Source organism: Centroberyx affinis, unplaced genomic scaffold (genome assembly GCF_046629955.1).
Source record: "Centroberyx affinis isolate AG114_WGS23_722 - 3 ecotype Tasmania unplaced genomic scaffold, CSIRO-AGI_Caff_v1 ptg001619l_1, whole genome shotgun sequence".
NCBI lineage: Eukaryota > Metazoa > Chordata > Actinopteri > Beryciformes > Berycidae > Centroberyx > Centroberyx affinis.
The window spans coordinates 260,441-273,694 of NW_027280059.1; the positions used below are offsets into that span (position 1 = coordinate 260,441).

General features: G+C 45.0%; 1 protein-coding gene across 1 annotated transcript; it reads right to left on the minus strand.

The window, feature by feature from the left end:
* Positions 1 to 270: 270 nt before the first annotated feature.
* Positions 271 to 10,707, minus strand: e2f2 (E2F transcription factor 2). Its single transcript, XM_071528103.1, has 7 exons — positions 10,432 to 10,707; positions 3,108 to 3,207; positions 2,519 to 2,738; positions 1,994 to 2,155; positions 1,762 to 1,876; positions 1,388 to 1,598; positions 271 to 545 (listed from the first exon to the last, which is right to left on the minus strand). Exons 1-7 carry the CDS (start codon positions 10,705 to 10,707, stop codon positions 271 to 273), a joined length of 1,359 nt encoding a protein of 452 aa, XP_071384204.1.
* Positions 10,708 to 13,254: the final 2,547 nt, after the last annotated feature.

Sequence of the window (13,254 nt, forward strand, 5' to 3'; positions counted from 1 at the left end):
CCTACTGGTTGGGGAGAACACACACCAGTGTCAATCTCAGCCCAAACCCCACCCTCCCAGTCCTATCATATTTATTAAAATAATATATACAAATGATCTTTGCTTTATAAAAATAAACAAAGGGGCTTAAATCCCCCTTTGGAATCACTGACATCAAACAGGCATGGCTAAAGCAAAGAATGATGGCTTCATAGTGTAACGTTTCCTACCCCAAGAAGGCATTGAATTAAATATCCCCGTCCCCCAGCCCATCCCTCCTCCATCTAAATCTCAGCTCCTCAGCAGATCCCCCAGATCGTAGGTATCAAAGAAATCGGACACCCCCTCGCCGTCCTCCAGGCTCCAGAGGTAATCGTCGTGATCGAGGGGTGGAGAGAAGCTGACGAAGGGGGTGCTGGGGTCCGGGGTGAAGGCGGTACAAGGCAGCTGGTCCTCGGTGATCTGGAGCAGGCTGGGGGGCAAACCCAGCAGACCCTCCACGTCCAGCAGAGAGGAGCTGGATGCTGCGGCGCTGGAGGAGGCTGGGGCTGCTGTGGACAGGTTGGCTGTTAGAGAGAGGAGACAAGTGCAGAGCAGAGGAAAGAGTAGAGTTAACATTTTACAGTGTGAATAACTAATGACCAGGAACTTTTAATAGAGAGCATGCTTGATAAACAAAAGCCTAAAACAGGAAAAGCTTTCCCATCTTAAAGAGATTTGCTGATTTCCTAGCTGCACTGAGGGGGAACTAAAAATAAGCACATATCACCCTGCAGTCCAACTGTGAGCAACAGGATCAACAAATCACCAGAAGTCCATTCATTTCCTATAGAGTTGAGTGACCAGGGAAACTTGGCTGAGGAAAACAGCTGTGGACGGATAACAGCTAAACTTTTTGCAGTCATCAGCTGTGGACAGCCAATCAGATCTCCATGCTCGCTTGCTTCCCTACTGATGTAATTTAATTTCATGAACAATAATAATCCGCTGACGAGTGCAAAATGGATGAGAAATTGATTGCAGCTATTCAAAGCTTCCCAGTTCTCCACAACTTTTATTTGACAGGAATAAACATTTAAAAACGATGCTTGTAAAACTGCTGCATCCATCGTTGGGGTTGATGGTAAGCTCTGAAGTCATTTTATTGAGTTTTATTTGATAATTTTTTATTAATGCTACCTCATTATATCTTGCTGGGTAGCTCATCAAAATGATGCAACACTATGAAAGGCAATACCAATGCAGCGAAAAATTCATGATTCGCCAGTTCAGATCTTTGTAGCTGCACAAGTCAGAATAGTGTGACCCATTAACCAAGTTGCTCACAGTGTGAACGCAGCATCAGAATCTCACTGTGCCTTGACCCTATATCATAACCCAACATGACCCCATGGAAATCCCAACTTACTCTCCATAGGCTCCTGTTTGATGGTGTAGTTGGGGGGTCCCATGGTGGGCGTAGAGGGGGGACCTAGCGGTTGAGGTAGGGGTTGTGGGTATTCCTTTTTGGGGGTGGTAGCGTTCTTAACGGGGCTGGCATCCTCCAGACCCTCCTCCGGACACAGGTAGACTTCAATGGGACCATTCTTACTCTTTAGATAGATCTGTAATGAGCCCTGCTGTGAGGAGAAAGGGAAGAAGAGAGAGAGAGAGAGAGAGAGAGAGAGAGAGAGAGAGAGAGAGAGAGAGAGAGAGAGAGGTCAGAATGGGTGTTGAGAAGGAGGGGAGAAGAAGGAGGAGGAAAAGAGAAGAACATGGATTCAAATCAAGATATGCTCTCACCCCCGCTGACTCTGGCACCTCCAGCTTGGTCTCGGCAGGAGCCTTGACAGCAATGACTGTCTGGTCCCGCAGACTGGCTATGGAGCGGATGTCCTGGTACGTCACATAGCCCAACGTGCAGAGTTGGGTCAAGGGTCACAACAGCAGAGATTTAGCAGATTACAGGCCTGGATACAGATGTATGTACACACACACACACACACACACACACATTCCCATATGTAAAGGATATCTCTGATTGTCTTTGTGTTCGGTGAGCTGTTTGAGCTGTGTGCTGCTGGAGTGGATCAGTTCGTCCAGCGCTCTCTCTGCTCTCTCCAGGTCCCCTAGCTCTTTCCTCAGGGCGCGCGCCTTCTCCCCTCCACCTGCACCACCCTCAAACACACCTCCAACCCTGGGAGAACACACACACACATAACAATAAGTGTCAGCCTGAACTAAAAAAAAACAAAAACGTCTTAATATTCTACAATGGTGGTGCTAAAACTTATTTCTGCAGAAATTAAATTCTATCCCAATGTGTATATTTCTAAAAACATATAATGTGGCAACCACCAGAAACAAGTTGGTGTGGGATTACATGAAATAAATATATTAATTATTTTGGCCAGTAAAAATTATTCTTGGCAGGTAATTTTTTACCAGCCCTTGGCAGATGAGCCCAAAAGCTAATTTCAAACATTGACTGTTCTATAGAGTACTGCAGCTGTCTATATTTCTATCTTTTCTATTCCTGTTCCTATCTTACTGCACTCACATCCACTGGATGTTGTTCTTGGACTTCTTGCGGATGAGCTGCACTCCCTCCAGGACATTGGTAATGTCATAGATGCGTCTCTTCTGCACCTCCAGAACCTCGGTAGCCCAGTTGAGGTCCAGAACGCCATCAGGAGACTCAGCAATCAGACCCACAACCTTTTTGGTCAGCAGGCCTAGGGAGGTGTCGTACCGCGTCCGCTCACCTGGAGACTTTGGAGCTGAGCACAAAGACACAAGAGAGGAGGATAATTAGTGATAAAAGCAGCACGAGGAAAAGGAGGACCAAAACAGATAGAACAATAGGGATATTCAACGACAGGGAAAAAAATCCCACAAATAAGAGAAAAAATAGAATACTTACACTGCACTTCATTGCATCTATTTGAAAACAAAAACAGTCCCTAAATGTATAATGTCTCTATGATAGCTGTCTGGGTTGACTGCCACAGATCTCACATGTTGTGGCTTGGCTGGAATGACTGGCTTGTGAGATTATTAAAGGTGTGAAAAGACATGTAACTACCACCAGAACCTGACAACAACTCCCTCCCTCACATCTATCCTCCGATCCATGCGAGTGTACTCACTCCTCGGACTTGGTATCCTGGCTGCGGCACTGCCTTTGCCTTTCGGGGTGCGGAACTCCGGCAGGTAAAGGGGGTCCTCTAGATCCAACTTCCTTTTAGCCTGGAGAGCAAAGCGTTTGCATATGTTAGAGAGAAAACTTGAAACATTTAAGAGCAAGGAGAGTGTTTCTTATAGTAGTATAGTGCTCACCATGACCTAAAACCGTTCTGTCACCATAAGAACAAGAGCACCAGTGTAATGTATTCCTCATTTAAATCTCTTCCTAGCCTGCAGTCTACAGGAACAATCCTTCATCCCAATGCTTAACAAATCCCATTGACTTTTAATGATGGCAAGTAAAGGTTAAACCATGAGAATGAGATGTACAGAAGTCCAGCCCATCTATGGAACTGTGACATCAGTGCTAAATAGGGGGTTGTTGAAAAGTGCTGTGTCGTAAATGTGCCAACAGCCCTCAAGCAGGAACAAAGCACCCCCCTCACACTTTCTCAAGCACTTCAAGAGGGGGCTGGTAGTGTTTGTGTATGTGTGTGTGTGTGTGTGTGTGTGTGTAAAGGAGGGAGGGAGGGGGGGATCGCCACTCGACCTACCGCCCGCGAAACGCCAGGAAATCCCTGGAATCACTCAATGACTCCTCCTCCCTCTCCCCAGCCTCCCTACTTCTCTGTCCTCTCCTTTCTTCTAACTGCCTTTAGGGCACTATAGGCTCCCTGACACAATCCTGCTATCACACTGCTGCCAGGACACACACACACACACACACACACAAACAGCTGATCACCTGACTACAACCCTAATGCGCCACACACACTACGAGAGACCAGCACCTACAATAGAAAGTGCACACACATCAAACATACAGTACACACACACAACCTTTGGACCCCAATATGAACTCTAAATACCTACATGTGACCATTACTGTGTTCAGTGACCTACATAGGCCCAGCATAACAAAACTGAAAGTCACACAGACCTCCAGCCTCCCTCCCAGGAATGAAAATTGACAAATTACCTGAGAAAAGACAAATAAGCTTGTGCCAAATTGGAGAAAGGCGTGAATGACATGTAAAATTAGTCAGAAATGCTGAATTCCTGGCCAGTGAATTGATTAATTTAACTATCTCTAACCAACTTCATTGTGCACTAGCAGATCTTGCCATGTACATATGTAAAATTCCCCCTTGATACGCAGTATGCACACACAACAACAACAACAACAATGCACTCTCACACACCTGCTCTCTCTTTCTACACACTGGTGACTGAGCTAATGAGGCATAGGATTTCAGCCAGACATTGGCGGGGCAGCTGGGTAATTTGTAGCTTCTGGTTAGGACCTCAGTCATCTAGAACTGTTTCCTCTCAGCTCCCTCACTGCCTCTAACCAGCAGGTTAGAGCCTCTCTGCACTTTTCCTCCCTCCATGTCTTAGAAATTCTTCCCTGCAGTGGGCAAGAAGCTAGTGAGCTACTTTATCCAAGATTGCTTTAAATAACACAGGCTTTTTCTGAGATGGGAAAGTGGTGAACGGACTAAGACGTGTGTGTGTGTGTGTGTGTGTGTGTGTGTGTGGGGATAATGAAGGCTGCCATTGTCCCAGTGTGCTGCATGACATGTCCACCTGTTGACTAGTGACATCTGGAGCACCACAGCAGGTGTATGTGTATGTGTGTGTGTTGGGGATGGGTGGCTGCTTAATCTTTACAGCATACACACACACAGACAGATACAAATTTCTGTAGGACACAGGGACAGGACAGTGACCACTTACTCCTTATCAAAATGGCGGCTGAATATTGGCACTTAACCCTAACCCTCCTCCTATGGGATTACAAACTGTCTCTTTGTTGGCTCAACAAGCCTGACTGTAGCTGTCAAATACAGAAGCCACAGAGAAGGATTACATGACACTGGTTTGAGGCGGTCTACAAGCATGACCACTGTAGTTTAGAGCGAGACAGAGGATCTAACTGGTCTTACTTGATTTTCCGCAAATCCCTACCGCCTCCTATGTTTGAACAGAAAAAAAGCACAAACTGTTTTAAAACAAAATGAGCGACCTACACATATATTTAGGATAGGACTTTTGAATTCGAACAACTATTTTATGTATGCACGTCAAGTTGCACCACATCTAGCTTCTTTAGGCCCTGCAGGTCTATACCTTGAGATTCAACAGCAGACTTGGTGTCGGAGGGGAACCAACGGTTTCACCCTGCAGCTGTAGGGGGTAGGGTGGGGAAGAGAGAGGGGGGGAAGCTCCCACCGATTGCATGAGGGCTTTCTCTGGTGAGTCAACCACGTTATGCAAACACCATTTCATCTTGTGAAAATACAGACTGTCGCTCTCTTTCGCTCCGCAAGCTTTCAAACCACAAGGGACTGCAAAATGGTAACAATTCACATATGCAATCACACAGGCTGTTGCCTAACGCACAGTCATACAAGGACGCGCAAAATATCCTGAGAGACTTAATCTGATACGAGGAACAGGCTAGGATAGAATGGCAGTGATTGCACTTTCCACAATTATGGTATTAAGCCCACGCTAGTCGATTTAAAATCAGTTCACATGCAGCTACTGTGCAGCAATCCACTGTTTAGGCCTATTGCTGTGAGGGAGAATGGAAAAGGCCTGAGTCAACTACACTCCTACTAGCTCTTTATCTCCAAGACAGTGAGTTACACTATCACACCACTCATGTTTGTTATAACCTCACCCTGCCTGCCCGCCCGCCTATTTACACCCACGAGCCGCATGTGAGTCCCTCTGTTACTACAGCTCCCTCGCCTCATTCCCGCCGTCTCTCCGGTTGTGAACTTTCCGCAGTGGCATTTCACACACAATCTCAGTCACGTGAAAGACTGTCAGCGCTCCACAGCCGGGCCTCTCCTCAAACCAACAAACTTCGTCTATCAGGCTGCATGGTGGGACTCAGATTCCATCGAAGCCAAGGGCAAGTTACAGTGTGCCTGAACATATCTACTCCTCTGTAGACAAAACCCTACCTACCACACCCTTGGGTAGTCAAAAGAAAACAACAATGCCTGCATAGCTGACGAAATTGTCAATGTGCCCCTCAAGAGGTGAAAGAGATGGGTGGATCTGTCCATTTGGGTTAATGGTGAAGAAGGGGGAGCAGGAAGCTTTGAAATGCAAAACTCCCCCATTGAGGACATTATGCTCCTGGCCAACGCTGGCCTGAGGCTGGGGTAATACCAGGTGAACGATAGGGAGAAGAGAGGAAGAGAGAGCTTTCGGCTGAGTGTAAACAGGGGGCAATGTGGCCAGTCTCACACCCAAGCCGCATTATCCCTCAGCCTGAATGGGACCTCACTACAGGGGTTCCTAGCCACAGTGACAAAGAAATATAGGAAGGTACTGGAAGTTATAAGCAGCCCGACTTCAACAGAAACCTGCCGAGCAGAAGGGGTTTGTGTTCCTACCAAGGGGCCGAGAAACTCTTTCCTTGGTTTGTACTAGCTGTCTGTGTTATTTAATATCGATGTTCGTTTTCATTTTTTCCCAGCATGCTCAGGAAGAACTGGAGGTGCCTCTCACTTCCATGAAAATGTGGAAACATGGATGTTAGAAATAAGCAGGGAATCAGTGGAACGTCATTTCTGGTCGACATTAAGTCGGCTAGATCATATTCCCAATGGTGTTGCCTGGGTCTATGCATCTTATGACCAAATTGGCATTTTCCCCTCCACAGAAAATCTATTGGATAATAAAATTATGAAGTCTCTTATAAATATAAGATTCCTTGCCCAAGAACGTTCTCCAGTAGAGAAGCTTAAGGCGAAGGTCTAGGTTTAATCTGAAAGCTCATGTCATACTGAGAAAGGGTTTCCCTCGACTTTGGATCTTTTTCCCTACCCTGACGCAGGCTAAACCTAAATCCTGTAACACATTTACATGACCATCAACCAGAAAAGGAAACAAGAGTGAAACATTATCAACAGTTCACACCCCGGCTAAACCTCACATGCTTTTACTACAGTTATGAGGATTAATGAGTGAGGAAGAGTAATCTGCCACTGAAGTCACCTGCATTTAGTCAACCATTAACTTTTTCTTAGGGTGTTTTCAAAAGCATGCCCCTCTCCAGTAAGCCTTCATTCCTTTTTTAAAGGAACTCAGGCTTTAAAGTTGAGCCCACCGTCCTTTTATCTAACCAGCCAATAAGAGTGGGGTTATTATGTTGTTATGAGGAATAGTTGAAATAAGTGAGTGGCTCACAGAATGAAGGACCAAAGAGACGTTTACGATCAAATGGGATGCTAGGGGGTGTACACGGGGCACCTCAACCCTAAAGGTAATCCTTGATCTAAGTAGACTAAAGCACCCAGCAGCAGGATAGAAAGACTGCTGTGTCGGCAAACATCCGCCCTGCTGAAGTGTCCTTGAGCAAGACACTGACCCCCTACCAGCTGCAGGAGTGATGTGTGTAACTGATCCTGTGCTCTGACCTACCTGGATGAGGGCCAAGTGAAAAGAAAATTGGCCTACAGGGATCAACAAAGTGTCACACATTATTATTATTAGTTCTCAAAAAGAGGACCTTGAAAACGTCCTGGCAGGCACCCAGGAAAAGGAGGTAAAAATGAAGCTCATCATAATTTTGATTTCATTCAGCAGTTACTGCAACAAGATAATCAGTTCTTTCTATTTGGGGATACCTGGACAAAATGTCTTTCTATTGGGGAGACATGAGGTGAGGCCTGTGGTAATTTATAAAAGCTCCAGATTATGTAATGTGTTACTGACAACATGTATGCTGCCCAGGCCAGAGGCTTCTCAGCATGAAAAAAGATTGAAACTCCTCAACACCTGCCTCCTTTACTACAGTACATACTATGCAAATCATGTTCATGCAGGTCAGTGATTACATAAGAGCAAGAATTTAGGAAAAAAACTGCCCAGGGAGGAGAAGCTTCTTGTTATCTTCGTTTGTTTCGTTTCCTTTGAAGCATGTAGAAAAGAAAAGAAAAGAAAAGAGGAAGCTGTGAGATCATCTTCTCCACTGTGTTTCTGAGAGAGAGAGAGAGAGACGGGGACAGAGGAAGGAAGGGAGAGACCGTAAGATTCTCTCTGTCTGTTTCCAGTGTATTTTTAACGGCTGCCCACTGCCTGGGCCTAGTTGCTGAGAAATGAGTTTCACAACTCACTGCTGCCATGTCATCTCCAGAGAGAGGGGAGACAAGTAGGATTATTAGGCCAGTTTGTTCTTTCACCTTCTTCTGGTTCACACCTGATAACACTGAAAGATGTTTGCTTGGTTTTCAGCCCATCACTTGTATATTTTGTCTGTCACACAAAGTTTAAAAAATTTTTTTTTTATTGAAAATCTACATCATCTACTATGTGCAGAGGAAGATTCATAATCGTGGGTTTTTGGGACTTATGAAACCCGTTCTGTAATTTCAAAAGTGCATCGCTCTTCTCAGTCCCACCAAAGCTCACGTTTTGGAGATACAAACTATTTGCCCCGCAGCGGTGATATGGGCCTGCGCACCTTCAGTGTTACTGTGTAATAACTGAGAGCACTAGCCCTACTCCAACTCACTTAAAAAGTGCAGTTCTTGTGGTCGCATCAGAGCCAAACACAGAGTAGGAGTCTCCCTCTAGTCAGTATTTATGGCAGGGAGAAAGAATAGACAACATCATATCAGTGTGAAAACACACTCAGCATCCTGGCTGCTTATCAGTGGCATGTCACCATCTCCCAATGACGCCACATACAGTATATGAACATTTGACCCTACACCCAATGTTAGGTGTAGGGTCCAAATGTTCATCATACTGTATGGCGTCATTGGGAGATGGTGACATGGGAAAAATACCCTTTCAAGTCTGTGAACAAAACAGGGGGTATTCTATAACTATAACCACTATACAGGCTTGAGTAGCATGGTAATAAAGTTCAATAAGCCAGGTGGTAGCCTACATTTTTCACCTTACTTATGCCCAGCTAATCCTCTTGGACTGGCCTATTAGTGAATACAGGCCTAAGGGCAGGGGGTTAACGTGAGATTTCGAGACCCCTGCCACTCTACCCCTAACCGCTTTATCCCTACTGCAACTCAAGGCCGGGCCAGCAGACTAGAGAGGGGAGGCCGATACAACAAACAGCAGCAGGTGGGGAACGCAAACATATTGCTTACTCCTATCCAATCCTCTCAGCTCTTCCCAATATATCTTGACCTGGAGGGTCGTAAGGTGTCTGAAGAGAAAAGGTCATCAAGATTTTCAGATAATCCTTCCAAAATAGGCAGCACACAGTTTATACACTACTAGCATATAACACCCATAGCATTTTCTTTACATAAAGCTATAATATTATTGCCATGAATTAAAGTGTCTCAGTGTCTCCAGGAGTTCCTTCCTACTGGTGGTACACCTCATGTCCAACTCCTGGGAAAACAGACCAGTTGCCCAGTTACGACCTCTAACCCCCCTCCCCCCTCCTAGTGATACTGACAGGTTACACAGGCCCTGGACGGCCCATATGACAGGTGCAGACCAGATAGGTGGGTACATGTTTAGTGGTTATGGTTGGAACAGCTGCCTTAGGGTGTAATCACAAAACAAGCTGTCTAAATAAGAAGACTTGGGAGTTTCTGGTCGAATTACTGGTAATAGCTGGTTGGGCAACATCCCCAAGCGAAGTTCCTCTCTCTAATAATCAGATTTTTAATATAGGTCATAGAACTGAATCAGTGCAATGGCTTTAAGTGTAATTAAATGCTATGTGTTTACATTAGGACATCTAGTTTCTCCCATTAGCTTGGTCACCCCCAGACCCCCAGGTATTGTTTGAGTCTTTAAAAGCTACTCTTACAGCCCCAGCAGTCTCCCACTGTGGGGTCACTCATCCTTCCTATTCACAAGTGGGGCCCCCAAACACTCACTAAACACTGTCACCCCCTCACCCCTCAACCCCCACACGCACACACACACTGCGTCTGTCTGTCTAGCTACAGCTGGGTTGCGGGGGAAAGATGTCACACACAGACGCACAAACTAGTTTCTCAGGCTTCAACATGGACGGCAACGGGAACACACGCCATTCATTCACGTCAAACAGCAGCCACAGTGGCTCCTCTGTGGCTTATCACGTCAAAACATATTTGAACTATGAAACAAACGCTACAATATGCATACCAATGGAAATGAAGAATTATTCCGCCCCACACAGACTGTACGGGACTGTATCGCTCACTAGTTATTATAATATGAATATAGGCCTAGTTCAAGCTGGGTGCAGCGCGTTAGCATCTATTCTTCAGTTCAGTGGGTGTTTGCTTGATTCTTTACCGGCAGTCGACCGGAGGATGATCTGATGGGTTTAGCCTCGGGTCCGTGGGGGGTTGAATACAGGCTGTTGGCCCTTTGTTCCGCCGCGGTGGTGTTGCAGATCTGGGTGAAATACCCGGCCGGTACCGTGTTCATCGGTGGGCTGGACAGCCCGGTACTGAAGAACTCGGTCTTCACTCCGGCGGTGGACAAAACCTTCATCTTCTGCTGGGCGCAGGGCAGACCCGCTGCTGCCCGACCCGACGCCGGGGAGACGCCTGCAGGCATCCGCATCATTTTCATGAATAAGCTAAAGTAAACCGGCCTGGTCAGGCGAAGGGAGAAGTCTGCTGTTAGCCAAGCACGGTGATTAATGCTCTGCAACGATTTCCCCTGTATTAGCAAGCTTACTGTTGCTGGCTTGATTGCAAAATATATTTCAACCCTGCGATTGTAATAAAACAGAACTGAGAAGAAAAATTCATACAGCTGAAATCAGCCTGTTAGGTGCAAAATGCATGAATTAGATATGAAATCCAGGTGTATTTCGAAGTATTTTGTCAGTGAATAGCCTACAGCAGCTTGGTCAGTACTGTTATCCTTTGTCCCGTAACAAAGTGCAGAGTAAACTTGCCTTGCGGGTTATTACGTATTGCTGGCTAAATAAATACACAATTAAAAAAGTCCAGTATTTCAGAGTCCAGCACCAGGAGGCTTGTTGTTTTCATTGAGAAGTAGGTTCCACCCTGAGATTTACAAGTCACTGGGAATCCCTCAGATACACGGAATACGAGCCTGCCTGTGACTCCTGTCTGTCCACCTCCGAGCTCCGCTCTCCATACAAGGGGACAAGAGCTGGGGAAGAACAGCCTTTTTTACCGCCAAACTTCGTCCCGCGAAATTTAGATCTCCCGCGGTTGGAGCTCGTTTCCGATTGGCTGACGGCACGTTCGGCTTGTCACATTTGCATAAAACAGTTGTATGTAGGTGTGGTCTGGTCTTAAAGCGACAGCAGCTGAGTTGTGGAACAGGGTGTTCTTTTGTGACCAGTCTGGACCTACAGACAATGACTACTTATACGATTTATTATTTTAAATATGAATGATGAAGATTGGACGTCTGTAGTACCTACTAAATCTATATAATTAGATTGTTGTAACTTTGTTGTTACCACAGTAGTTACATTACAGGCCAGGATAAGCACTATGTCACCAAATTTTGACCTATATTTTGCATCATTCAATAACTTATTAAATATAGTTTAGATACATATCACAATTAAAACGTAGGCTTTGTAATAATGTATAAAAATCCGCTCCCTGGACAAGGGACATGGATGAAAAGAGCAAAGGATCCTCTCTATTTCATTGTTTACATGGAGTCACTATCACACTTTATGATGGTGTATTGTAGCCTGTTACAAGGTGTTGCTCCTGAGGATAATTCGCGGATGATAATTGGATTCATTCAGTAACACTCTTGCTTATTGGCTCAGAAGAGATATTGAAAGAAAACAACCCCCCTCCCCCATCCACCCCAACCCAAGCCATATGACTTGACCCCTAATGGAGTAAACTCCCAACGTCGGCAAGCCTATTGTCATGCCTTGAAGAGAGTTAAAGTTCCAGGCAAATCACCATATCCAACATGCTGCTTATGGTCCATTCACTTCAGATAGTTGCTAATGACTCTACAGAGGGCTGAGAGTGAAAGGAAAAGGTGATAATGTTGCCTGCTTATTAAATAACATAGCATATTGGACTACAAAATACAAATAAAACAATAATTGTATCAGTTAAGCCAATAAGGTATCATTGTTTTGCACTGACTGGCATTGTATTGTATTTTAATAGCTTTCGACAGAGAAAGAAGAACCCCTCAAGTTCAGGTGTTATTTATCTGGTGCAAAGTCAATATGCTGTGTGTGTTTAAGGCTCTTGTGAGTGTAGTGTGAAATACCTCACACTGGCAGCTCAGTATGGCTCAGGCAAACAGAGGACGTGTTGTCAACATCCACCACACATAACGTTCACAATAATGATGGCCTTTTGTTTGACATATGCCAGAACTTGTTCATGGCATCACTGCACTGAATAAGAGTTGGTTGTATGTAGAGTATTTGATTGATGGACTCCTCAGATTATTACATTTATGTCAGCGTTGCCTTGTTCTCTTTGTAGCGCCCCTCTCATATCAAACCAAAGAGTTGATTTTTTTTACGCCAAAGCAACACTTGACCTTTTCGGAGTTCACTGTGACATCCATCTATAGGTGAAAGCAACAAGCTTATCTTGTGTTTAGAGTACTTGCATTCCTGGGATTTCAGCAAGATACAAGTCATTGCTTGCTCAACCAACACCCCCATCTTGTGGTGTTTACTGGCATCTTATCTGCATTACAAAAGCCTCAAGCATCAGTCCTGCTTAATCTATTTAGGCTATGTCTCTTGTGATACAAACACTGTGACAAAAACACAGCCAAACATCTACCCATATATTCTACGAGAATATAATTTACCAGAGAATATATTTGTGCGTGCATGCATGTGTGTGTGTGTGTGTGTGTGTGTGTGTGTGTGGTTTCTGTTCCACTGGCCTGATTTTTATACCCTTATGTCAATAACCCATTTCCACCACTAGATGGAGTCATAGTCTCATCATTGGCCACATATTGTAGGTTAGGACAAGCTCTATTTGTATATTGGACTGTGTGTGATGGTTGTCTGTTATGCATTGTTTTTTTTTCTTGTAAAGACTCAGTAAATAACAATATAAGCTAACAGGATACACAAATTTCCACTGAAATGTGTTGATGATATGATGAAATGCTGTTAGTATGCCCTGT